The 27,500-nt window shown below is 40.8% G+C and overlaps 2 protein-coding genes across 12 annotated transcripts in view; one reads left to right on the plus strand and one right to left on the minus strand.

Annotated features, from left to right (window-relative positions):
* mapk10 (mitogen-activated protein kinase 10) overlaps positions 1-7,853 on the plus strand; it is a 39,317-nt gene extending 31,464 nt beyond the window's left edge. For 8 of the 11 annotated variants that reach the window (XM_027164728.2, XM_027164883.2, XM_027164806.2 and 5 more), the window contains one exon: positions 1,597-7,853. In XM_027164728.2, coding sequence (XP_027020529.1) covers positions 1,597-1,739 — 143 coding nt within the window. In that variant the 3' untranslated portion in view covers positions 1,740-7,853. Of the gene's footprint in view, positions 1-1,591 lie in introns of all 11 variants that reach the window. The other 3 variants (XM_027165298.2, XM_027165256.2, XM_027165370.2) reach the window with 3 other exon arrangements.
* A 10,090-nt stretch (positions 7,854-17,943) lies between these two features.
* The window catches only part of arhgap24 (Rho GTPase activating protein 24), a 17,320-nt gene continuing 7,763 nt past the window's right edge, over positions 17,944-27,500 (minus strand). Inside the window, exons 3-8 of the mRNA XM_027164536.2 lie at positions 25,255-25,462; positions 23,957-24,089; positions 20,651-20,724; positions 20,452-20,573; positions 18,967-19,999; positions 17,944-18,807 (exon numbers count right to left, since the gene is read on the minus strand). Coding sequence (XP_027020337.2) covers positions 18,564-18,807; positions 18,967-19,999; positions 20,452-20,573; positions 20,651-20,724; positions 23,957-24,089; positions 25,255-25,462 — 1,814 coding nt within the window. The 3' untranslated portion in view covers positions 17,944-18,563. The remainder of the gene's footprint in view (positions 18,808-18,966; positions 20,000-20,451; positions 20,574-20,650; positions 20,725-23,956; positions 24,090-25,254; positions 25,463-27,500) is intronic.

Below are 27,500 nucleotides of genomic sequence, written 5' to 3' on the forward strand. Positions count from 1 at the left end.
GCGCATCAGCTCCATCTAGTGTCTCTGTGAGCTTGATCTGACGTAGCGAGTCGAGAAGGAGACGCTTCAGATCAGCTCTGATTGCTGACAGTCTAATACGAGTGGTTTTTTTTCACGTGTATGAGTACAGACGTTAGTGTCGATTGATCCAAAATGTCCGTCGTATTCGTGCGAATGAATTTATATCCTCTGAACGTATCGAAAATGTGTGGTCAGGTTTTTAGTAACTGAATCAAATAAAACTAAGAATAAAAGCTTCCTCTGTGGTAGAAACTCGTTTCATTTAAAAATCCCTTCCTTCCAAAATATCTTACTTTGTATTTACAACAAAATAGCAAGAGTTTGTTTTGAGAGTCGAGATTCAACTCATGAGTCAAATAAATAATCTGATTCACTGATTCACTGATTCACTGACCTAACAGGAGCCATCATTATGTTGGAATCAGATGCAGCATCTGGTTAATTGAGCAGTCACAATTCTCACAGTTGTGCGATTTGTCCTTCATCGTCACGGTGTTTGTTGCCGTCTTGTCTGTTTTTCCATCTGTTGTTGTGTTTCAGTCGTTCGTCACATGACTGAATCTTACACTGTGACAATTGTATGAAAATATAGTGAGTGAATAGCTTCGTGGGATATTTCATTAATTTGGATTTTTAGATGAATCAAACACAGCAGGATTGGGCATGAACTTTGAGTGGGAGGGGCATACTCTCTCTCTGTCTCTCTGTCTCTCTCTCTCTATCTCTCTCTCTCTCACTCTCTCTCCCTCACACTCTCTCTCTGTCTCGCTCTCTCTCTCTGTCTCTCTCTCTCGCTCTCTCTCTCACTCTCTCTCCCTCACACTCTCTCTCTGTCTCTCTCTCTGTCTCGCTCTCTCTCTCTCGCTCTCTCTCTCACACTCTCTCTCTCTCTCTCTCTCTCTCACTCTCTGTGACTCTCTGTCTCTCTCTCTCTCTCTGTGTCTCTCTCTGTCTCTCTCGCTCTCTCTGTTTCTTTCTCTCTCTGTGTCTCTCTCTCTCTCCCTCTCTCTCTCTCCCTCTCTCTCTGTGACTCTCTCTGTCTCTGTCTCTCTGTCTCTCTTTCTCTGTCTCTTTCTCTCTCTGTGTCTCTCAGACTCTCTCTCTGTCTCTTTCTCTCTCTGTGTCTCTCTCTGTCCCTCTCTCTTTCTCTGTCTCTCTTTCTCTCTCTCTCTGTCTCTTTCTGTCTCTCTCTCTCTCTCTCTCTCTCTCTCTCTCTCTCTCTCCCTCCCTCCCTCCCTCCCTCAGTCACAGCTACATTGACAACTCGTGGGCTTCTGTAGTCTCATGTCTACATAAGATGGCAGATCACACTGTATTATCAGAGGGAATAAATGCAGCTGACTGACTTCATGTGTTTCAGAAGTTTCACAAGCTAATTAGCCAAGTTGGGAAAATAACCTGGTCAGCATACTGTGTTTTGTGCTAGTTCTCATTAACACACTTGACTTGAGACGATGTCATAATTTAATAATCTAGTAAATGTCGATGCAAGGAAGCACGATGCAGACATGAGACGCGAGTCCATTATTTTCGTTATAACCATTTCCTCCTCTCCGCTCCTTCCCCGTAGCACAGGTGCAGCCGTGAACAGCAGCGAAAGCCTCCCTCCGTCCTCGTCCGTCAACGACATCTCGTCCATGAGCACCGACCAGACCCTGGCCTCCGACACAGACAGCAGCTTGGAGACCTCAGCCGGGCCGCTCGGCTGCTGCAGGTGACTAACCGCCTGCCTGCGCAACCCCGCCTTCTTTAGGAGGTGATCCGAATGATCTCACGAAAAGAAAAAAAAAACCTATCTGACACCGATCCTATTTACCGATAAATTTAGGAATAACTTTACAGGAAAATCCTGTAGATCTTTAAGCCTGCATTATTCTTCAAAGCAAAATGGAAAAAAAAAAACAAAAACGGAAAATGCCGATGTATGTGTATATTTATGAATCCCTCACTAGTTGCTTTGCATTATTCCTCCTTCATATGGCATCTGATAACGAAACGATTATAATAATAATAATAACTATAATAATAATAATAATGCTTACCGAGGCATCTCTGTGAAGTGTGCGTTATTCCGTAACCCTGGATGATCCCGAGTAAACCGCAAGCTTTCTGTGCTCCTTCGGTCCATGTGGCAAGGTGGGCTTTTGTGTTTCTCGCTACTCCAACTTATAGATAAATATCATTTCCCTGTTATACGACGGATCCGTTTGCGCTGAACCCCTTTAAGCAGCCGACTTTGACCCGAAGACGTTTTCTATTTTTTTTCTGGGTGTGAACGTAAATAATAACCCTGGATCTCTTGTATATATGTAATTCTGTACAGCTACACAAGGCACGGATGGGACTGACGGCCAGTATCGGGAGTTGTCTTGCGCACCTTGCCACATCACCACTTTCACATTTAGTTACCCTTGCTTGTAGTCTTCTTGCATGACCAGAGGGAAGAAAGAAAGTAATGAATAAAACACTAAATATGAGCATAACCCAGTATATTTGTATACCGATGTACGAAAATGAAATCTGCTGGAAGCTGTGAGGGAAACGGATCACTTGTGTCTCTTTGTTCTGCAAGAAGCCATCGCAAGGGAACAAATACTGTCATACATTAGTAAAAAAAAAAACAAAAACAAACAAACAAAAAAAACTTCATCAGGGTTGCCAGGATTGTAGTTTTTACACCAATTATGGCTAGTTTAGAAACAAAGTTTGTGGATTTAGGTAAAACATATTGACCTGGCAACCCTGACCTCCATCCTATTTTCCAGTTAGTATTTTTTTTTCACAGTTTTGTAGTTCAGGTGCATTTACACGTCATCACGTTTGCTCCGAGCGTGTTGAGCGTGCTACGAGCATGCGTGGATTCGAGCCGCTGTTCCGCCTTACTCGCTGCTTTGCATGTGGTTCCCTGACCTTTGACACCTCGGATCGATTCTCTTGCGGCTGCTGCATGTTCAGGGAAAAGTCTTTCTTTTTCATACCTGGGAACGAGCGACGTGTCGACAATACAGTACCTCTTAGCTTCCCGTTCGAATCGTTTCATTTCCTCGTTCCCGATGCACGTCCATCTAACTATCCATCCTTGACATCTTTTTGTCTGAATGGAATCCAAGCGGACTTACTACCTAAACCTAGGAATCCGAAAGAAGTGGGTTTTATTTACCGAGCGCATGCGTTTGCTTGAATTCGGGTAGTGCCTTTGAAATAATGCAGTTTCCTCCTTATTTATCCAAAATAATTCTATGAGCAGTGAAGCGAGTGTGGAGGCAGGAGGAGGAGGTCGGGGCGAGGTTGCACAGGCGGTGGCTTTGTCACAGTTTGAACATTGCAGGTAATTCAGAGATGTTGTCGTACGTCGGCGGTGCCTGGTTTGTCGGGTCTCTTCCTTCTTCTAACCTCTTTGTCTAAGTATGCACATAATCACCAGATCTCCAAAAAAAAAAGATCTCATCTCCTTCCCTGTCCTGTGAAAAAAAAAAAAAGAATGAACCCTGACATATAATTGTTGCATTTCTAAATAATGTATTGTAAATGAAACCTCAACCTTTACTCACGAGCCTGATGTTTTTTTTTTTTTCAGTTCTAGGTTAATGATAAGCCTTATTCAATAAATGTCATGAAGTACACAGTGAAATAATGGATCCTCTAATTTTTTTTTTTTTTTTTTTACCTGTACTTGTCTGATTTGACCTGTGTACCGAATCATTTTAATAAAGGAATGAAACGCACATTTTTTGGTTTGCTTACACCGATTGTTAAACTGATTCGAGCCGTTTCTGATTCCTAAGAGTGGTCATTTTTTAAACCGTATTTTCCTTCAGATTTGACTTTTCTGTAGTAAAGTTACGGTTTCTTCAGGGCCCTGCTGGTGACATCTCTGCATTATAAAAACAAGGCCTGGCCAGGACTCAGTAATGTGTGGGAATGAGATAATTATCTTGTGGCCATGACTTATTATAAACAAATTACTACTAAAGCAAGGGAATGAGATAATTATCTTGTAGCCATGACTTATTATAAACAAATTACTACTAAAGCAAGGGAACGAGATAATTATCTTGTAGCCATGACTTATTATAAACAAATTACTACTAAAGCAAGGGAATGAGATAATTATCTTATAGCCATGACGTATTATAAACAAATTACTAGTAAAGCAAGGGAATGAGATAATTATCTTATAGCCATGACTTATTACGAGATAATTATCTTGTAACCATGACTTATTATAAACAAATTACTACCAAAGCAAGGAAATGAGATAATTATCTTGTAGCCATGACTTATTATAAACAAATTACTATTAAAGCAAGGGAACGAGATAATTATCTTGTAGCCATGACGTATTATAAACAAATTACTAGTAAAGCAAGGAAATGAGATAATTATCTTATAGCCATGACTTATTACGAGATAATTATCTTGTAACCATGACTTATTATAAACAAATTACTACCAAAGCAAGGAAATGAGATAATTATCTTGTAGCCATAACTTATTATAAACAAATTACTATTAAAGCAAGTGAACGAGATAATTATCTTGTAGCCATGACTTATTATAAACAAATTACTATTAAAGCAAGGAAATGAGATAATTATCTTGTAGCCATGACTTATTATAAACAAATTACTACTAAAGCAAGGGAATGAGATAATTATCTTATAGCCATGACTTATTATAAACAAATTAGTTCCAAAGCAAGGAAATAAGATAATTATCTTGTAGCCATGACTTATTATAAACAAATTACTATTAAAGCAAGGGAACGAGATAATTATCTTATAGCCATGACTTATTATAAACTAATTACTGCTAAAGGAAGGGAATGAGATAATTATCTTGTAGCCATGACTTATTATAAACAAATTACTACTAAAGCAAGGGAATGAGATAATTATCTTGTAGCCATGACTTATTATAAACAAATTACTACTAAAGCAAGGGAACGAGATAATTATCTTATAGCCATGACTTATTATAAACAAATTAGTTCCAAAGCAAGGAAATAAGATAATTATCTTGTAGCCATGACTTATTATAAACAAATTACTATTAAAGCAAGGGAATGAGATAATTATCTTATAGCCATGACGTATTATAAACAAATTACTAGTAAAGCAAGGGAATGAGATAATTATCTTATAGCCATGACTTATTACGAGATAATTATCTTGTAACCATGACTTATTATAAACAAATTACTACCAAAGCAAGGAAATGAGATAATTATCTTGTAGCCATGACTTATTATAAACAAATTACTATTAAAGCAAGTGAACGAGATAATTATCTTGTAGCCATGACTTATTCTAAACAAATTACTATTAAAGCAAGGGAATGAGATAATTATCTTATAGCCATGACTTATTATAAACAAATTAGTTCCAAAGCAAGGAAATAAGATAATTATCTTGTAGCCATGACTTATTATAAACAAATTACTATTAAAGCAAGGGAATGAGATAATTATCTTGTAGCCATGACTTATTATAAACAAATTACTACTAAATCAAGGGAATGAGATAAATTCATAAACACCAATTATTAAAGGGAACAAGATAATTATCTTTTACCAATGGCAAAAGATCAGACTAAATAAATCACTAGTTAATAATGTAAGTGGGAAAATGAGACAATTAAGTCATCACCATGGCTTAGTAAAGTATGGGAAAATTAAGCTATAGCAATAACCTATGTGACAGAATGAGATAAATAAATTATGACCAATATTTAGTACTATGAAGGAATTAAATAATTTACTGTGAGTAACAAGATCTTTAAGTCATAGTTAAGTAGGTTCACAATATAATGATCTCGTAGCTATGTAGCGAAATCATGGCCACTACTTACTACTGCAAGGGAATGAGATAATTAGGTTCTGTTCACTAACTAGTAACATGAGAGAATGAGATAATGAAGTCATATTCACTAATTAGTAACACAGGAGAATGAGATAATTAGATCATGGCACTACTTAGTAACATGATAGAATGAGATAAGTAAATCATGGACATGACTTAGTAACACAGGAGAATGAGATAATTAGGTAATGTGAGTAATGAGATAATAAAGTCTTAGCCATGACAAAGAAAAAAAGGAACGAGATAATGAAGTAATGTAAGTAATGAAAGCGAGCAAGATAATTAAGTGCAGATGTCGGGAACTGAGACTCAGCATCAGTGTAATAGAAAAGATGTTAATAAAGAAATAAATGAACTGTACTCGAGATAGAAGGCAAAACATGATGGAGACTAAGGTACAAAGAGCAACAGATGGACACCTGACACTGAGGTGCTTACAAATGAGACTGAGACTTGTCTAGGGTGACAATGTCCATGTAAACTTCTCTACACTGCTAAACCAGACATGTGGCAGCTTTTGTCCAGGCTTGTATCGTTTACCGTGAAACGCTGTATACGCGAGACACACGAACAACATGATCACATGACCATTGTCGTTAAGACTTATTAAGACTTATGTTCAGTTCTCACACATCACTAAGCTGTGGTCATGCATTCTTCTTATTAATAAGTCGGTGTGTCACCAGGGAGGGGCTTCGTAATTTCAAAGTCAAATTTTATTGGCCCTAACATTGAACCCTGAGGAATACCTACAATAATGATTAAAGCCACTGTTTATTTAATGTACTGTTCAACAAAAGAGACAGTGCGAGTCTGTCTCAGCACAGTTGACACGAATTATACCTTTAAATTCTTACTATTTAACTGAAATGTACCGTTTTTTTTGTTGTTGTTTTTTTTATTATTATATTTTATTTTATGTACCCAGAAAGGCTACTATCAGTGGAATAATGGGCCTGAGCAATGTATCTTTAAAGACACCATTCTGGGTTTCTGACTCATTTTATTTGTAAGTTTGAACAGTCTGTTTTTTTGGGGGCTTTTACTTAATGTGAGAAACATAACTTAAATCGCATCACGACAACAAATTTAATTGGGCCAAATGTTGAAATCTGAGGAATACCTAAGAATATTTTTTGTTGTTGTTGTTTTCTTGTTTTTCTCTTTTCCTGGTACTGTGTGTGTGTGTAGAAAATGTATTGTTAATTCTGAAGATAAAAAATGTAGAGGCCAAACATCTGTAATTGACTTATTTCTGAAATGATTTTTATTTTTAAGACATTCGAGTACACGCCGAATGCTAACGGTCGTGTTTAAGAAACCGCTCCAAACCTCTACAAGTAAAATGACTGAGCGATTTTCCTTAGCACCGTTCACACCATATGTAATATTTATATTTTATTTGCATGGCCGATGCGAGATGTGCGGATGTCTGTTGTAAATACTGACATTTGAAACACTGATGATGATGATGATGATGATACGAAGGTGCTGACATGTTGCTTTCACTTTTTATCTGAGAAATGAAAAGACAACAATGTGAATGTAACCACACTGTGACGGGTTCTGACAAGTCTCCAGGCTATAAATAAAACACTTTTACAACAGGGTGGACACACACACACACACACACACACACACACACACACACACACATAGAGAATAGTAATGTTTGTATTTCAATTGTAACTAGTTGTAAACTGTTCTGTTATCTATTCAGGTTGGTTTATTAAATCATACACATACACACACACACACACACACACACACACACACACACACACACACACACACACACACACACACACACACACACACATAGAGAATAGTAATGTTTGTATTTCAATTGTAACTAGTTGTAAACTGTTCTGTTATCTATTCAGGTTGGTTTATTAAATCATACACATACACACACACACACACACACACACACACACACACACACACACACACACACACACACATTAATATCTACATCAGAAACAGGGTTGATCTTGTTTTTTTTTCTTCAAATCTTTTAAATTTCTTCGCACTGGTGCCACATCTATAACTCATCCTGTGCTGACGATGAAAATCTGAAGTTTTATAAAACAATTCGTTCGAACCATCCTGTAAAACTCGTGTCACGTGTCTAAGGCAAATTTCTCCAAACAAACACGACAAACGTTTGTAGGTTGGCGTTCTCTCGGACGACGTTCGGCCTGGATTTTATTCGTCACAATAAGAGACTTTTTACTCCAAATGTCTCCAGAAATGAATGACATGACAGTGTTGTGGTTAACGTTGAATGTCATCTGATGTGTGTGTGTGTTTTTTTTTTTATAGTAATTATATTTTGACTTTTTTTTTTTTTTGATGCATCTGATGCTTTATCAGGCATGAACGAAATAAACCGTAGCTGTAATGATGCTGAATGAAGAGCTGATGTTATTAACGATACACGACACACCCGGCTTCGCTCTACCTTCACACGCTGGTTCACTCTGTTTGGCTCTTCGCTTCTTTTCTTTATCCAGAAAGGTCTCAGGATCCTCTTTGAGCTGGTGGAAGAAGCCTGGGTTCTGTTGTCTCTGATGTTTTTAAGACGTGTGAATGTTGCCGGAGGACACGAGGACCAGATGCTTTACTCAGTGATTTCATGTAACTAAAAAAAAAAAATCGTCCGTTCTGAACGGTGACGATGTTTTCTGCTTTCATTGTTTAAAAATGTCAAAGTTTTGATTCGTTTAGTTCATTTATTTAGTATATTTAATAATAATAATAATAATAATAATAATAATAATAATAATAATCAACACAGCAATACAGACAGCTCTAATCAGTGGTGCATCATTCGTTTGTATTTTTGATTCAGGTTTCGTTTTAAAGCAACGTCACAATCACACAATAAGTCGTCTCAGTACAGACAGGATGTGAGGAGTCGTCTAAATATCTGTGTGGTGAAGTGAACATAACAACTCTCATAGTCATGTGAATTTGTACTGCTGTCTTGCAAAAAAGCTCTGTCTCTGTGTGTCTCTCTCTGTCTCTATCTTTGTCTCTTTCACTCTTTCTCTCTTTTTCTCTCTCTCTCACACACACACACCTCTCTGTTTTTGTCTATTTTTTATTCTGTCTCTTTTTGTCTCTCTCTCTTCTCTCTCTCTCTGTTTTTGTCTCTTTCTGATTGTGTCTCTTTACTCTCTCTCTCTCTTCCTCTCTTTCAAACACAGACACATGCACACATATCTCTCTCTCTCTCCCTCACACACACACACACACACACACACACACACAAATCTCTCTCTCTGTTTGTTTCTGTCTCTGATTCTGTCTCTTTCTCTCTCTCTCTTTCAGACACACAGTCACATCTCTCTCTCTCTTTTCTCTCTCTCTCTCACCCACACACAAATCTCTCTCTCTCTCTCTCTCTCTCTCACACACACAAATCTCTCTCTCTCTCTCTCTCTCTCACACACACACACACACACAATCTCTCTCTCTCTCTGTTTGTTTCTGTCTATTTCTGATTGTCTTTTTGTCTCTCTCTCTTCCCCTCTTTCAGACACACACAAACACATGCACACACATCTCTCTCTCTCTGTTTGTTTCTGTCTCTTTCTGATTCTGTCTCTTTCTCTCCCTCTCACACACACACACAAATCTCTCTCTCTGTTTGTTTCTGTCTCTGATTCTGTCTCTTTCTCTCTCTCTCTTTCAGACACACAGTCACATCTCTCTCTCTCTTTTCTCTCTCTCTCTCTCACCCACACACAAATCTCTCTCTCTCTCTCACACACACAAATCTCTCTCTCTCTCTCACACACACACACAAAATCTCTCTCTCTCTCTCTGTTTCTGTCTATTTCTGATTCTGTCTTTTTGTCTCTCTCTCTTCCCCTCTTTCAGACACACACAAACACATGCACACACATCTCTCTCTCTCTGTTTGTTTCTGTCTCTTTCTGATTCTGTCTCTTTCTCTCCCTCTCACACACACACACAAATCTCTCTCTCTGTTTGTTTCTGTCTCTGATTCTGTCTCTTTCTCTCTCTCTCTTTCAGACACAGTCACATCTCTCTCTCTCTCTTTTCTCTCTCTCTCTCTCACCCACACACAAATCTCTCTCTCTCTCTCTCTCACACACACAAAATCTCTCTCTCTCTCTGTTTGTTTCTGTCTATTTCTGATTCTGTCTTTTTGTCTCTCTCTCTTCCCCTCTTTCAGACACACACAAACACATGCACACACATCTCTCTCTCTCTCTCTGTTTGTTTCTGTCTCTTTCTCTCTCTCTCTCTGATGAATGAGAAAGTATTTTGAATTCTTATTAAAGCTCAGATTAATATACAAACACATAAAAGGGACAATTAATAAACAGCTTCATTAAGTGCCGTTGGCGCTCGACATTTTAAAGGTACTCCATGTGTAAATAAATATATGTATGTGGTTGAAAATAAACATTTCCTTTGGCCCTGAACTTGGTTTTCCTTTAATGCACATCCACAGCACGAAGCAGACACTGAATCTGTCATGTGCGGTTATCAGAATGAAATTCAGCCCAATTTGAATGCTATTTTTTATAAAACATTTAAGAACGAACCCCATTATTTTAGCCCCCATTATTTAAAATCAGGGCCCAATTCAGCGTGTTAGTCTGCTGCCTTTCCCTGAGGATCGAACGAATGTTTGATTATTTTGAATAATATCTGCACTTTTATCAGCAGCTAAAATTAAATTAAAAAACAAACTCCTTTTAATAGAAGGACATGATGGCTTAGTGCAGAGGTGTCAAACTCTGGCCGGTGTCATTATATTTGGCCCGCGAGATCATATCAAATGTGCATTAATTACAGCTGACTAGCCGCGTGGTCCGCTAAATCTCCGCTAATACTACATATCCCAGAATGCCTTGCAGCAAGCATCAACAGCAAGCGCCCTTCATTCTCTGTTGACCGTCGTTAACAACCAGTTTGTCTCGTGTGCTAACGGAGCTAACGTGTCTGTAACGAAAGAATAGAACATAACAAGACAATGAAACTAAACATTATGAGAAGTATAAGGACCTGGACGTAAAGCAGAAGCTCCTGAAGGCGGAGGAGGTGAAAAAAAAGTCTGGTTTCCCGACAGACTATGTTCATGAAAGCAAAATCAAAAGCTGCTGTAAAGCTTTATTGTGGCAGCACAGAGTGTAAAATCTGCCCTTTAATGAGGGAGAGTTTGTCAAAAAGTGTATGGTCAAAGTTTGTGAAACGAACACCACTGAGGCCGTCCTTAAAAATATTCTGTAACCCGACCGACCGTCAATTTAGGACCGACTCAATTTAAGTCCGACCGACTTGCCGGTTGTAAATTTGCGTTAATACCGACCTTTTTTTTTTTACTCTTCAAACAACTAATACAAAAGCAATAAAATAATATTAAACATAATACATCTAAAAAAAATCATTAAAACAGCTCGACACCGCTTTAACGTGGCACGAAGTTCTGGGAAAAACTGTCCAGCATCAAAATAAGGTTTGCGATGATGCGCCCGAAGGCACGGGTTGAAGACCCAGTCGGTGACGTCACGATATGCTAATTTGTTTGTCATACCTACGTCATCACCATCACCAAAACTTTTTTACATTGAAACTTGAAAAAAAAATATATATATATATATAATATATATATATATATATATATATATATATATATATATATATATATATATATATAATATAATAATCTATATATAATAAATATATATATATATATAGACCTACCTACCGACCCTTTTTTTTACTGTTACTGCAAACCAAAATATTTTTAAGGATGGCCTGATGTGTCTTTTATTTCAAATTTAATTTCTTATGTGTTTGTGTGTTCCAAATCCTGTGTTTAAGCAAACCTAAAGTTTGTTTCCATATGAAATTAGGTTGAACATTACAGATCAGTTGCAGTTCATTTTTCAATAAATATTCAGTTTGGCCCGTGACTATATCTCAGTTTTTATATTTTGGCCCACTGTGAATTTGAGTTTGACTCCCCTGGCTTAGTGGTTAGCATGTTCGCCTCACACACACCTCCAGGGTTGGGGGTTCGATTCCCACCTCCGCCTTGTGTGTGTGGAGTTTGCATTTTCTCCCCGTGCCTCGGGGGTTTCCTCCGGGTACTCCGGTTTCCTCCCCCGGTCCAAAGACATGCATGGTAGGTTGATTGGCATCTCTGGAAAATTGTCCGTAGTGTGTGTGTGTGTGAGTGAATGAGAGTGTGTGTGTGCCCCGTGATGGGTTGGCACTCCGTACAGGGTGTATCCTGCCTCGATGCCCGATGACGCCTGAGATAGGCACAGGCTCCCCGTGACCCAAGAAGTTCGGATAAGCGGTAGAAAATAAATGAATGAATGAATGAATGAAAACTCCTTTTAGATTCATTCATATCAACTTGACCTTTTCAAAAAAGAAGAAAAAAAAAAGATTATTTGTCAGTATTCGCTTTCCCCCCTGGTGCTATGATAACCAGGCTGTTTAAATGGAAACTTTTTTGTTTAATTAGCTCTCAGGATGAATGGAGGGAAAGTGACTCAGACCAGATGTTACCCTTGAAGTGAAGGCACCACCACACAAACGCCTGTGCTACACTAATGCTCCTGCTCGCTGCTTTACTCACACAAATTACACACAAACACACTCGACATGCTCGGAATAACAGACCTGCAAAATATAAGGTACGATTTAAAAATGGTCACGAATACGTCATACACCAGCTCGGATCCGTCGTCACGACACTGCAGTGACTGGCAGGAGGCACAGCCAATCAGGAGAGAGAATGAAAAACGGAGCAACTTTTAGCTTCTTAAGGTAAATTAATTAAGGTAATTAATTTATTTGTTTTTATTTTTTTTAATCCGGTGGTGTGAATGATGCATGATGTTCAGCTTACTGAGGAGTTTGTATCATTACCCAGTAGTGAAAGTGTTGATGATGGTGTTGATGAGTTGGTCTGTTGGTTATTTATTTATTTGTTCATTTATTTTAATCTTTATTATATTAGTCAAGATTTATTATTCTGTTGTTTTATAAATATCATGCTAACAGTTAACATGTTAAAAAACCTTGCTAGAGTTATGCTTATATTGGTGCAATTTTCCAGCTAATATTTTAGCTAACTAACATTAAGTGAGTTGGTTGTTCTGTATGTTGTGTGGTGTTTGTTGGTTGTCCTGTACGTTGTGTGGTGTTTATTGGTTGTTTGTATGTTTGGTGTTTGTATGTTTTCTGGCACTGATAATTGATCAGTCAAATAACCAGTTGATGGCAACTAAACAACAAATTTGTGGTAAGTGGTTTTCACACACACACGCACGCACGCACACACACACACACACACACACACACACACACACACACACACACACACACACACACACACACACACACACACACACACACACACACACACAGAAATTTACTTAGTGAAGAAAAAACACAGCAAAACTGAATTTATGAAATCTGTCTGTAAGTAAAGTGCAGTAACATATTTCCACCAGAGAGGGCGACATTCCCATATCTCCCATCCTGTAGTTTTAAACAAGGCTTTGTTTATGTATTCGATTGCTCTTTCAGGCCTGAGTAAGCCACTGCATATAGGCTGCCTGCCCATGGTGCTTTCTTTCAACTATGAAAAATCCCTTCCCATGGTGTTAACGAAGCCGATTTTAATTTGAATCGTTCTTTTGCCTTCAGCAGGACGCCGCCATCTTTTGAGCCTTTTCCCCCATTCAAAAACAGAAGGAAACAGAACTCGAGCCAAATAATACACGACAAAGGACTGTCCTTGCACAAATAATATGCCATTATGTACACTTGAGTTTGTGTTCTTTGGATCAAGTGTGGCGTGAAAATATTCCTGGATCCTTTCCCTTCTGTAACAGCTCAGAGGGGAACTCGCAGGCCGATCATTCGCTGTCAGGCTGCTCTAAGCCTATTATCTGTGAGTGAAAGGTGCAGAGAGAGGGATTTTTTTTTAGACGATGCATTCCTCAAGTCCTGAACATGCAGTGTGACAACAAGCTACAGTTTGTTATGTGGGTTTTAAAAAATGTGCAGTTTAATTGTAATAGGGTGCATTTTAGACTTATAAAAAGGAAAAGACAAAGATCTGGTGAGGATTAGGAAAGGGGATTATGCTTCAGCTTCATCACTGACTCTTATGCTCAGTTTACACTAAATAGACAAATCCATATAAGATTTAGTTTATGGTCTTTTTGTGGTCTATAATACTATATTTTCTGTACTTACAGTATATTGAACAAAGCCTGATCAACACCACCCTCTGCATCAGAAACCTGATCAATCCTGCACACTTCTACAATAAGTCAGACCATTCCTGCTGACTCCTACAGAAAATCTGACTAATCCTAACCAAGCTAAAAGGAAGTTTGGCTTATTCCACCCACTCCTACTTGAAATTTGATTGGTCACACCCACTCCTACAGAAAGTCTGACCAGTCACGCCCATTCCTACAGAAAGTCTGACCAGTCACACTCACTTCAACAGAAAGTCTGACCAGTCACGCCCATTCCTAAGTCTGACCAGTCACGCCAGTCACGCCGATTCCTACAAAAAGTCTGACCAGTCACGACCATTCCTAAGTCTGACCAGTCACGCCCACTCCTACAAAAAGTCTGACCAGTCACACCCACTCCTACAGAAAGTCTGACCAGTCACGCCCATTCCTAAGTCTGACCAGTCACGCCAGTCACGCCGATTCCTACAAAAAGTCTGACCAGTCACGCCCATTCCTAAGTCTGACCAGTCACGCCCACTCCTACAAAAAGTCTGACCAGTCACACCCACTCCTACAGAAAGTCTGACCAGTCACGCCCATTCCTACAAAAAGTCTGACCAGTCACGCCCATTCCTACAAAAAGTCTGACCAGTCATGCCCATTCCTAAGTCTGACCAGTCACGCCCACTCCAACAGAAAGTCTGACCAGTCACACCCACTCCTACAGAAAGTCTGACCAGTCACACCCACTCCTACAGAAAGTCTGACCAGTCACACCCATCCCTACAGAAAGCATGACCAGTCACGCCCACTCCAATAGAAAGTCTGACCAGTCACGCCCATTCCTACAAAAAGTCTGACCAGTCACGCCCATTCCTACAAAAAGTCTGACCAGTCACACCCATTCCTAAGTCTGACCAGTCATGCCCACTCCTACAGAAAGTCTGACCAGTCACACCCATTCCTACAGAAAGTCTGACCAGTCACACCCACTCCTACAGAAAGTCTGACCAGTCACACCCATTCCTAAGTCTGACCAGTCATGCCCACTCCTACAGAAAGTCTGACCAGTCACACCCACTCCTACAGAAAGTCTGACCAGTCACGCCCATTCCTAAGTCTGACCAGTCACACCCACTCCTACAGAAAGTCTGACCAGTCATGCCCACTCCAACAGAAAGTCTGACCAGTCACACCCACTCCTACAGAAAGTCTGACCAGTCACGCCCATTCCTAAGTCTGACCAGTCACACCCACTCCTACAGAAAGTCTGACCAGTCATGCCCACTCCTACAGAAAGTCTGACCAGTCACGCCCATTCCTACAGAAAGTCTGACCAGTCACACCCACTCCTACAGAAAGTCTGACCAGTCACACCCACTCCTACAGAAAGTCTGACCAGTCACACCCACTCCAACAGAAAGTCTGACCAGTCACACCCACTCCAACAGAAAGTCTGACCAGTCACACCCATTCCAACAGAAAGTCTGACCAGTCACACCCATTCCAACAGAAAGTCTGACCAGTCACACCCACTCCAACAGAAACTCTGACCAGTCACACCCACTCCAACAGAAAGTCTGACCAGTCACACCCACTCCAACAGAAAGTCTGACCAGTCACACCCACTCCAACAGAAAGTCTGACCAGTCACACCCACTCCAACAGAAAGTCTGACCAGTCACACCCATTCCTAAGTCTGCCCAGTCACGCCCATTCCTACAGAAAGTCTGACCAGTCACACCCACTCCAACAGAAACTCTGACCAGTCACACCCACTCCTACAGAAAGCCTGACCAGTTTTACACACATCCATTTAGGCTAATAAAAAAAGGCTGACATTAAAATAAGGTCATATAATTTAATTGGCATTGTACAGAGTGTCTGTGGCTACAGCAGGCTCAATAAAGCGTGGAGTAAAAATCCAAAATACACCTGAAAACACGTACAGGACGAAGAGAATCCATACAAGCATTAATCACTATGACGTTTTGGGCATGTGCTGATAATCAAATCCAGGACAAATCATGAAATTCAACCCACAGTACATCGTTATTCCCACTTGCTCCTTGAGTTCCTGTCTCATCGGGACGATATCACGAGGACACGACGAGGCGTTTGGCACTTTCCACATTTCGTCACATTATGTCGGACAACCTTAGGGAGGTCCTGAAATGTCCATACAGCTTGAAAAACATGTACGATGTACAATAACATAACAGCATCGTAAACCCTGATAAAAGGTTAAAACATTAAATCTGCCTACAAAAAAACTGAGACATATTTGTGAATCATTTACACTGAATCATTCATGTGAATCAGTATCACTCACAACCGTTCAACGAGTCATTCTTGACTGACACCAGCATCAGTATACTGTAAAGCCTTAATATATGATTATTATTATTATACATAATTTATTCAGGTTTACATGATATCTGTATGTTTCTTAGTCTGTAGATATGGCAAAGCTACTTCTTTCACCCAGGACTGAGATTCGATCTGCTCACATTACCCTGTCTGAATCAGTTAAACAGTTAGTCATTAATTGCCTCTTTTCCACCGGAAAGAACCGGGTGCTGGTTCAGAGCTAGCGCTAGTGCTGGTTCAAAGTTGGTTCCAATGGCGAACCTTCTAAGAACCGGTTTGCCTTTCCACCGGCTAGAGAGCCATCACAGCGCCGAGTGTGACGTCACTGTATACGTGTCACGTGTCCCAGCGACGTTAGCGCAGCAGCGACAAACACAAACACAACAACAATGGCGGATGTTGCTTTACTGTTAATGCTCATGGCTTTGCTAACCTACATCGGCATCCAAACGCGGCGAATAAAACGTATACGTGCAGCTCCATGTAATCTGTATAAGTACATAACGTTATTTTATCGTTAACACAGAAAAAAATTTAGCCTTAGCATGTAGCTACCTACTATCATGTGTGCTGATAACTGATTATATCGTGGTAAAGTAAAAGTGTATTAAACATGAGTATACTTAAGGTACATTATCAAATGCGCTAACAGTAGCCCCGCCCACAGCTCCTGACGCAAGCGGTTCTTAAGTCTAGACCAGCAACGTTTTGGTGCTACTTAAGAACCACTTTTCCTGGTTCGGAGCCGGTGCTTTGGCGGTCGAAACAGAAAGAACTGGTTCTAAATTAGGCTCCGAACCTGCACTCGAACTGCCTCGGTGGGAAAGGGGCAAATGAGATTCAATCGACGTGGGTTCATTAGGATCCAGTGTTTGAATCGGTGAATCTTTCTTTACTCTTGAGAGAGATACACTTCACTTTTGTTCAGCATATCGGGATCTGATTCAGCAAAACCGTCGGTCATTTTATGTTATTCGCCATTTGACTCGGTGAATTTTTCAGTCATGAACCAAATGATCTTCTCTCACGAATCCAGATGAAACATTTAAAATAAACCGAAACATTTTCAGCTACAAGTCGATTTTTGGTGAGAAAGATTTCTGATATTTGTTCTGTACCTTAATGCAAAATTAAAGATATATAAATCTGTAGGCAATCAGATAGATTTTGTACCAAACCAAACCGTATACTTAAATGTGAATATCAGCACACGCCCAACTGGATAAACTTTGACCCTCGTTTTGACTCGGTAAAGCGAACAGAGAGTAAAAAGAGGTGACTGTTTCCTTCACAGTGTTTACCAGATGTTCTACGATATGTCCAGGTGTTTCTGCATGCTTTTGGTTATAAACCAAATCCATAACGGACAGCATCGGCTTTTAGTTTCAGTACCGTTTTGGCCAGAAAAAAAAGCTAAGTGCAGGACAAAAAAGCTTTGTATATATATATAAAAAAAAAAAAAATAAAAAAAAAAGTGACACGTCAATAAACCTCATTTTAAATATCAGACATACATTAAAATATTTCAGTTGGCTTTTTATACATACATCTGTTTTGCTTCAAAATTCTTCAGCATTGCTTTGCTTTATATACAGTACACAGAGTACACGAGGACACCGAACAAGGATACTGAGATCAAGGACATGATGATTTGGTTGGATCACAGATGAAGATGTGATGTTCTTGGTTCTTCTTCATGTAAAGCTCTAGTCTATTAAAAAGCTCACTAACCCACAATGCAACACGTTCTTCAATAGTTCTCTTATTTCCTTCTTTGGGTAAAGAAACATTCTCAAGTTGTCCCTGTTATTTTTTTTCCAGGGATCAAACATCACCTGCAAAGAACCTCTGACTCCCTTCTTAGTTCCAAATAGTAAGTTCCAGCTCCCTCACCTGTTCTCCTACTGTTACAATCTTATCTCGCCGTCTTATCACGGCTGGTCCAGTGTTCACATTTTTGGCTCAGTGGGCTTCCTGTACTGACAGTTTGGTCACATTTGAAGCCTACAACATTTCCGGATTTCCAAGTCCAGATATATGGTTCTGGGTACAGTCGTGCTCATTGGATCCAGATGGTGTTGGCTCTTTCTGGCTTGCGAGGATCAGTGGTCAGATCTCCAAAGGTGGAGAAGAACTGCTCCATCTCCTTCTGCAGCATCTCGTTGCGCTTCTCGGCGTCGTCTTTGGCACGCTCTGCATTACGCAGTTTGATCTCTACCATGGTGTACTTCTTGCGCTCCTGCTCCAGCTCCTCATGAAGGTTCAGCATCTCAGCTTCCAGCTCGATGTTACGCAGCTCCAGACTGTAAATTTTTTTAAGGAAGATAGAAATGCATTAAAAAAGTCCAACGACAGCTAAATAGTCCTTACGAGCGAGGACTACTATTCTATTAAACTTGCTTGAATGTAACTCTAAGGAAGGTTTATTTAATGTTCAATAAATATAGCATAAATAGTCTCACCTCTTTACCCTGGCATCATAGTCACTCTTCTGTTTGAGCATCTCCTGCTTCAGACTAGCCACCAGACTGTGGAGGGCACTGTGTCCACTCGCAGGAAATGCCACCTCACTGTTTTCACTGCTACTTGTCCCCCTGCTGCTTCGACCACCGCCATTGGAGTTGGTGTTAGCATTAGCATTCCTTCTTTCTCCCTCATCCAGCAAAGGGTCCTCAAATGTAAATTCCTGCTCTGGGCAAGTAGTAGTGGAAGAACGACAGGATACAGAGACGTCTGGCAGCGAGATCTCGCAGGATGATGTGGACCAGGTGGCGCTATCCACACTCTGCTTGTCCTCGCAGGTGTTGCCCATGTAAGGCTGACCCAGTTGGCACTGAGTCTGCTGAATGTGAACGTTGTCATATGTCGAAAGGCGGTTCTGTTGCTGCTCTGCGTCACGCCCTTTGACTTCCCGCAACGTCACACCTCCAGGTGGAGACCAAAGTCCGTTTCGGCTATTGAGGGTCCCGTTAACAATGTCCGTGCTGCACACACCCATCCTCACTCCACCATTCTGCACGCCCATCTTGGTACCCGGGGTTCTGAGCGCGCCGGTGCGACGCATCTGTAGCGCACCGGTCCCCACCAGGGTCGGACTCTTTTCCTCCGCAGAGGACGACGAGGACGAGCTGAAGGAGCCGTTAGTGACGATTCCACTGCCTTTGATGAACGCAGGGTTCTTCTTTATGGTCAGAGGAGGGCTTCGGGTGACTTCGAAGCGTGGCACAGTAGGAACATTTCTTGGGCTGCCCGAACGAGGTGAGCCGTTATCTAGAGAAACCCGTCCAGGAGACTCAGGTGCCTCCCAGGTGCACTGACACACGCTAGATGTGTTGTTATTCTCTTTATTTTGCAATTGTCCTGTGGTGGAACGTTTCAGGGGATCGTTGTTGTTGTTGCACATCTCAAGAGCACCAGGACTGTCTTCGTCCGGGGGGAAAAGCGAGGAGTGGTGTCCGATGAGTGCAGCCATGAGCTGCTGCACCAGGACTGCACCTACAAACAGACCCAAGGCCAGGACAAAGGAAATAATTTGTTAAATTCATTCATTCATTCATCTTCTATCGCTTATCCGAACTTCTCGGGTCACGGGGAGCCTGTGCCTATCTCAGGCGTCATCGGGCATCGAGGCAGGATACACCCTGGACGGAGTGCCAACCCATCACAGGGCACACACACACACTCATTCACTCACACACTCACATTACGGACAATTTCCCAGAGATGTCAATCAACCTACCATGCATGTCTTTGGACCGGGGGAGGAAACCGGAGTACCCGGAGGCACGGGGAGAACATGCAAACTCCACACACACGAGGCAGAGACGGGAATCGAACCCCCAACCCTGGAGGTGTGAGGCGAACGTGCTAACCGCTAAGCCACTGTATTTGTTAAATGAATTAGAATTAGATTTTTGGTCATTAATTTTGCTTCTCCACCACTTTACCTTCCATTATCGCTACTGGATCCTCCACTTTGGGCCTCAGAATATTTGGACCAAAGACAGTAGCGAGGTTCTGCACGGTCATCTTGTTCACTCCTGAGTGCGACTGCACTTCATCTAAGAACCTAAAGGAATAATCAGTTATAAGCCAAAGAAAGAGAAAAACCTGGGACATTATTTGTACTATATGTAACCTAGATACCTGCATATGTATTTTAGTAGATTGTAGTTGACTAGAGGTAAACTTTCCACTTGCCTCCTTAATTCCTTCATTCCCTAAAAAAGAAATAGACAAAGACGTCATACTGTAGACAATGCAAATCTGAACATTCTGTACTTTTGGGTGTACAAAAAAATTAGATCCTAAGATTAACCTCTTGTAGTAGAAAGCCACAGTTTTTTGTTTCCTTGTATCAGGAATTTAATATTACGGTCCTTAAGATCTACATCTTGTGTTTTTGTATCAGTGTAAATTATTTAAAAAATGTATTTTATTTATACGATAAAAATCGTACAAATAATAACTCCCGTGAGCTCACGTTCGTTTTAGCTTTAAACTGGCGACTTCAAATTTCGAATTCTATTAAATTAAATTAAATTAAAAGTCAACATTCATAGCTACATGGAACAAATCAGGAAAGATCATTCTCCAGGATTTGGGTGTTTGATTATTATTAAACACCTGCAAAGTCTTTTTTTATTTTTTTTTATTTCTACTAGCGATGTGTCATTCACAAAAGAATCGACTCCCCGAATCAGCTCATTATTCGAGAGAATGAAGAGTTGTTCTCAGAACTGAGACTTTTTCCTTTTGTTGTTGGAAAACAATAGAGATAAATTTACAATTCCTGTGTAATCTAATTATTTATTTAATTTAAATCTGTGAGCTGTTTGTTAGAATGAATCCTGAAAAATGTTTTTGACTCACGATCTCTGTGTATAGAATCGTCTACTCCACTGTTACTTAGAAGGAAGACAAGATAAGATTTAAGCCACAATTATGCAAAGAAGAACAAAGATCAGTCAAAAATATTGCAAAAAAAAGTTTAATGTTAAAAAAATGGGAACGAGTCGTTCGGAAGCGGAAAGAATCGACTCCTATGGGTCAACTGAACAATCTGACTCAATTGCTTTTGAAAATAAAATGATTTGTTATACTTTAACAGTAGTACTTTTTATTGGTGTTTATTTGACTCTTTATTATAGTTGCAAGATATTTGTCCGTAAAATATTGGTCAAAAATTAGGTCATAATGTTCACCCTGTTCTTGGGTTTGCACAGTAAATATTCAGTACCGGACTTCTTCCATTTAATCAGAATTAAGCCCTATTCGGACGGGATTAGTTCTACGTGGTGACGTCGGGGGTAAAGTAATTATTACCAGAGCTTCTCTGTGATTTTAGTCCCGTCTGAATGTGCCATCTCGGTAATCATTACGGACAATGTCAGTAAAGTTTACGGCGACTTTTACCTTCTGTAAAAAGGTCCGGAAAAATTACCTCAGGTAATACTGATCCCGTCCGAATAGACCCGCTGTAAATATGTACGGTAAAATTCCGTCATTTCCTGTTTAAAAGTAGTTCTTGGCGCGTTTTACAACAGGAAACAGGAAGCAACGTCATACGCACATGAAGACAAGGAGTTACCCCTCCCACTGCTGCTAGTTTTACTGAGATGTGAAGTGACATACGGCTAAGTACGGTGACCCATACTCAGAATTCGTTCTCTGCTTTTTGACCCATCCAAAGTGCACACACACAGCAGTGAACACACACACCGTGAACACACACCCGGAGCAGTGGGCAGCCATTTTTATGCTGCGGCGCCCGGGGAGCAGTTGGGGGTTTCGGTGCCTTGCTCAAGGGCACCTCAGTCATGGCCGGCCCGAGACTCGAACCCACAACCTTAGGGTTACGAGTCAAACCCTCTAACCATTAGGCCACGACTTGCCCATATGTCTTGTCCCGTGTGAATTGGCCAATTAATATTACAGACGTCCTGAGGTAAAATTGCATTACTCCACGTCCCCACGTAAAACTAATCCCGTCCGAATAGTGCTTTAGTCTGTGAATCATTTATCAAGCTAAGGTGAGAAGAAACACAGAACTCATCAATCCGACATTATCGGGTTCTCGTACGTCGGACCGGATCGCAGGGTTTATCGAGGTCGATATGTTTTTTTTTCCCACACTAACATCATTTTTAACTTTCTACTAAACCTTCTAAAATCCTGAAGGGCACGTCTCAAAAAATATGAGGTAAAAAACTGGACCGGGGCCAGAACTCGAACTGAATCCGGTGCACTTTGATTACATTTGCGCTCTGTAGCAGTGCAGAGCCTCAGGCAGCCTGAGCGAAGGATCACAGCGGGAGAGCTGAAAGGTGAAGCTGAAAGTCGCTGTGAAAGCATTTCCACTTTCCAGAGTCTAAGCCTCGGAGCGAGAGAGGGAAAGAGGGATAAGAAACGAAGAAATTAAAAGACTGATATGCTGAGTCAGTAAGGGAGGATAGAGAACGAGAGAAGGGACGTCAGGCGAATATACAGGAGATTTTTAACATATACTGTATAGATATCTATTAGCAAAATGACACTATGCCTTGATGTTGGCTAGCCACATCACTGAACTAGCTAGCTAGCCGTTGCTCAGTTGCTCATCTTTTCCACAGAAATGTCTTAAAAGTTAACATAACGTGTGATATATGCATTAAACGGACTAAGGGGGTTTTTACACCTGGTCACTTCATGCGTATTCTGTGATCCGATAGCTACCCGATGGTAAAAAGACCAGGTCTAAATGCCCACCAAAACGGGTTTGAGACGGATATAAATCCGACTGTTCAAACCCCTTCAGGAGGTGCTCTGGGACGCGTTTCAGATGAAACTAGACAGGTGTGGTTGTTCAAGCCACATGTCAGCGCTTTACTCCTCCCAAACGGAAGTACGTCACTCGCAGGTGACTCGCGAGTCACGCATCTCGCCAGAAACAAATATGTTTTCCCACCAGCGCTGGAGCATGTTCCATTTCAATTACCCCGGAAATGAGGTGAAATATATTAGAAACATCAGATCGATATCCGATTCGCCGAGACGCGTTTACGTGGCCTGATGTAAATGGAACAGTTTTAACAAATCAGATAGCTATCGGATCAGAGACGACACACGAAGTGTCCGGGTGTAAAAAGGCCCTAAATGTTCTAGGTCACTTTTCCTAATTAACATCAGGTTCATATCACCTGGACATGTTAGCAAAGCTAAATCTTGTATATAAACAAATCTAGCTAGTATTTTATTTTCATAAAATTTAACCAAACGTTAAACGTATTTCTAGATATTGTTACTCATTCCTTTCTAACATCTCATAACGTCTCTCAAACCTCGTTGAGAAAATGTCACTCGTCTCTGTTGCCGTCACTTAAACCACGGCTGGGAAAAGGTACGGATCTCCAGTTACGTGAACACGGTAAATACGTGAACACAGGACTAGTCAGCCTCACGATTGACACTCACTGCTTCCTGGTCCTTGCTGAACAGCTTGGTGCAGGCCAGGAACTCATCGTACTTGCAGAAAGGGATCACTGGCTCAGGAAGCTCCCTCAGGTAGAGCTTCAGCAGAGATGCCACCGTGTGCACGTCTGTATTACTGCACAGAATAACGGAATAATTGAATATTAAAAGGAAAAGACAGAGGAGGTGAGAAAATGGACATACGGTGGAGGCGGGGAACGAGTCGCGCTAAATATGAACCGTTAAATATGCAGCGTGTCTCGTTTTTTTACCGACACTAAAGAAGCAAGAAGATGGAGAATCTTCTGTCAGGATATTAAATCTCGACCTTATTATCGTTACCATATTGGATCATGAGCTAAACATCTTTCACTTTAAAAATCCTGACATCATTCTGCTAATCCTTCAAATTTAAAGCTAAAGTACAAAACAAAATGCATAAACATATCAGATCACTAAAAAACCCCAGTTTTGTCGTCATCTTGCAGAAAAGCAGTGACAGTCTCAGTGGTAGCTTCGAGTGAATTGTGCCAGACGTGAAAGTGGCTGAACTGCACAAGATGTTGACAGTCTGCAGACATCAGCATGGAGAATTCTAAAATTAGGCACTTACACGCTGTTTCTGATCCAGTTATGTTTACCGGAAAGACCTAAACCGTGACAGGTTCTGCAAACTCCGAGAGAAATCTTCCGGTCTTCAGAACTTAGCGGTTTATATTAGAGTTTTCGACATGTTCGCTATCCTCACACACTCTGAAATGTTACTTTAGTCTATTTATATTTACGATTTCAACTAAAAAACAAGTAAGGAAACAAGTAATCTGTCAACAATAATAATAACAGTTCAGGAAACAATGACGCAATAAGGAACATGGAACACAAAAAGGGTCAGACAGTAATTTAATTTGGAATGTGGAAACCAAATTGGGTCAGAATCAAAATGGAACTAACATGTAGTTTTACACTGTTATTTCCTGTTTAGAGAGTATTTCAGTGCTACTAGCTGCATGTCGGATAGTTTCTTAAAGCTCTCCGGATTTTTATTTGTTATGACAAAATACAAGAAGAAGACAAAGCGGCCGTTAGTTGTCATACTGAAGTTGGGATCAATGGGCAAACAATGTCAGGACCCCTGGAGCAGAGAGAGTTAAAGGCCTTGCAAAAGGGCCCAAAAGAGGCTGGTTGTTCGTGCTGTTACCCGAACCCCCAACCTTCTGGGTAGTAACCTACTACTGTTGGGCCAAAACCTACCTTCCATCACAAACTACAGAGAGTAGTTTTTAGTTTGGAGCTTTTCTCACCCGTCGAAAGCAGGTTTCTCTCCGCAGTCGAAGGCGTCCTGCAGCTCTTTGACGAGGTTGGCCTGCCCGGGGAGACGGAACAGACCTTCCTCCTGCAGCCCCCAGCGTCGGATAAAATCCACACACTGCTCCACCAGCATGGGTGCCAACTTATTCCCATACCGCCTCTCGTACCGCACCGTTTCCTCCAGCTTTTGACCAAAAATACCTGAAACAAAAGAATTGCAGCATGTGGGTGATTGAAATTAAACAATTCCAGATAAATAGTGCTATTGCTTATTAGCTGGAAGTAGCTGGAGCCGGAAGTGTGTAACCCCAAAACGTCAACAATCAAAATTTCTTAATCTGAATTTACACCAGAATAACAACTTAATAACAAAGAAAAGCAACATAATGGACATTATCTATTGCATGCTCCATCCAAAATGTACAATTATGCCACAGACAAAAAAACACAACAAAAAAACAAACAAAACAAAAATGGTCATCATGTTAGTTTGATTGCGTTTCCTCTAGGTGGTGACATTAAACTTTTCTTTTTGTTGCATCAGCTTTGTAATGTAGTTACACGTTCATAATAAAATAACAGCAACAAATCAAAACGCTTGAATAAACGAATGAACTCATTCTAAAAAAGTTGAAAACTCTTGAATTGTTAAGAGATTCTGGACATTTGTTTAAGAAGACTTCCGAGTCCAGATTGCATGGTTTTGTGCGTTTCCTTGCCATGTTGAAAGACACGGATCAGACGGTAATAGAACTACATTACTCCAATATAGCTGATGCGACCCGCGAGCCGAACCTGGCAGTGAGCCACATGTAAAAGGATTCTAATGTAATCCTATAATCAAGAGTTCCCAAACTGGACACTAATGGAATTCTACCACAAAGAGTATATTTCAGAGAAGCTTAGCAGCTAGCCAGAGTCCATTCTGTCATGAATTTAATTTAATTTGTTCTTAACATGCTTTTAGGAGCTTTCATAAATGTTATGTGCAGCTTATTGTGAACAAAACTAAATTAAGCTAAATTAAAAAGTTTATATATAAAAAAAAGAAAGAATAACAATCGCACATGAATTAAAATATAAAACAACAAACTTTTAAGATGTGGCTAAACATCTTCCGTCGTGAGATGCATTTACATGGAAAATCATATTTACAAAAAAAAAATTCAACCGAAATGACCTGAGATACATCTGTCTGTGATCTGGGAGCCATATTATTGGTAATAAATGGATCCGTAAATTCGGGTTCTTGAGCTCCAGAGATGAGTCGTCTGGGCGCTCCCTTAGAGATAGGGTGAGGAGCTCGGTCACTCGGGAGGAGCTCAGAGTAGAGCCGCTGCTCCTCCACATCGAGAGGAGTCAGCTGCCTCCTGGATGCTTCCCTGGGGAGGTGTTCCGGGCATGTCAAACCGGGAGGAGGCCCCGGGGAAAACCTAGGACACGCTGGAGGGACTATGTCTCTTGGCTGGCCTGGGAACGCCTCGGTAGAGCTGGAGGAAGTGTCTGGGGAGAGGGAAGTCCCCTGGAAGAGATGGAGGAAGTGTCTGGGGAGAGGGAAGTCCCCTGGAAGAACTGGAGGACGTGTCTGGGGAGAGGGAAGTTTGGGCGTCCCTGCTTAGACTGCTGCCCCCTCGACCCGGCCCCGGATAAGCAGTAGAAGATGGATGGATGGATGGATGGATGGATGGATGGATGGATGGATGGATGGATGGATGGATGGATGGATGGATGGATGGATGGATGGAATGAAGAATTTAACCTTTCCATTGTCCGGGTGTCCAACGCATATCCAACGCAAAACCCAGCAGTGTGATACTAAGAACCTTCCTGAATTCTCTTCAATGACTCTTATCTGATGTTAATAAACACTCCATTAACTAGTAATTCAACAAGTCTAACGTATTATATCGTTGCTTAAAACACTAAACCTTACGCCATCTAGCGGAAGAGATTGAAAAGGAAGAGAAGATGTGAAGCAATGAGCTTGTTTTCATCACCACCTTCATGAGGTCCATACGGCATACGGGATTCTCATTCGATCTTCATTCCGCTTAAACGAGAACTCATCAAGCTATCACAAGAGAGACGGGAAGCTAAGCTACAAACAAACATTTCAAACTAGAAACAATAATCATCAACAGCAAGAGTTTGCAAGTACAGAAAACGGTGACCAAATAAGGAAAGCGGAACACTATACGGAAGGATACGGAAGCCGAATGAGGTCAGAATCGAACTAGAA

Source organism: Tachysurus fulvidraco, chromosome 21, assembly GCF_022655615.1.
Source record: "Tachysurus fulvidraco isolate hzauxx_2018 chromosome 21, HZAU_PFXX_2.0, whole genome shotgun sequence".
Lineage (NCBI taxonomy): Eukaryota > Metazoa > Chordata > Actinopteri > Siluriformes > Bagridae > Tachysurus > Tachysurus fulvidraco.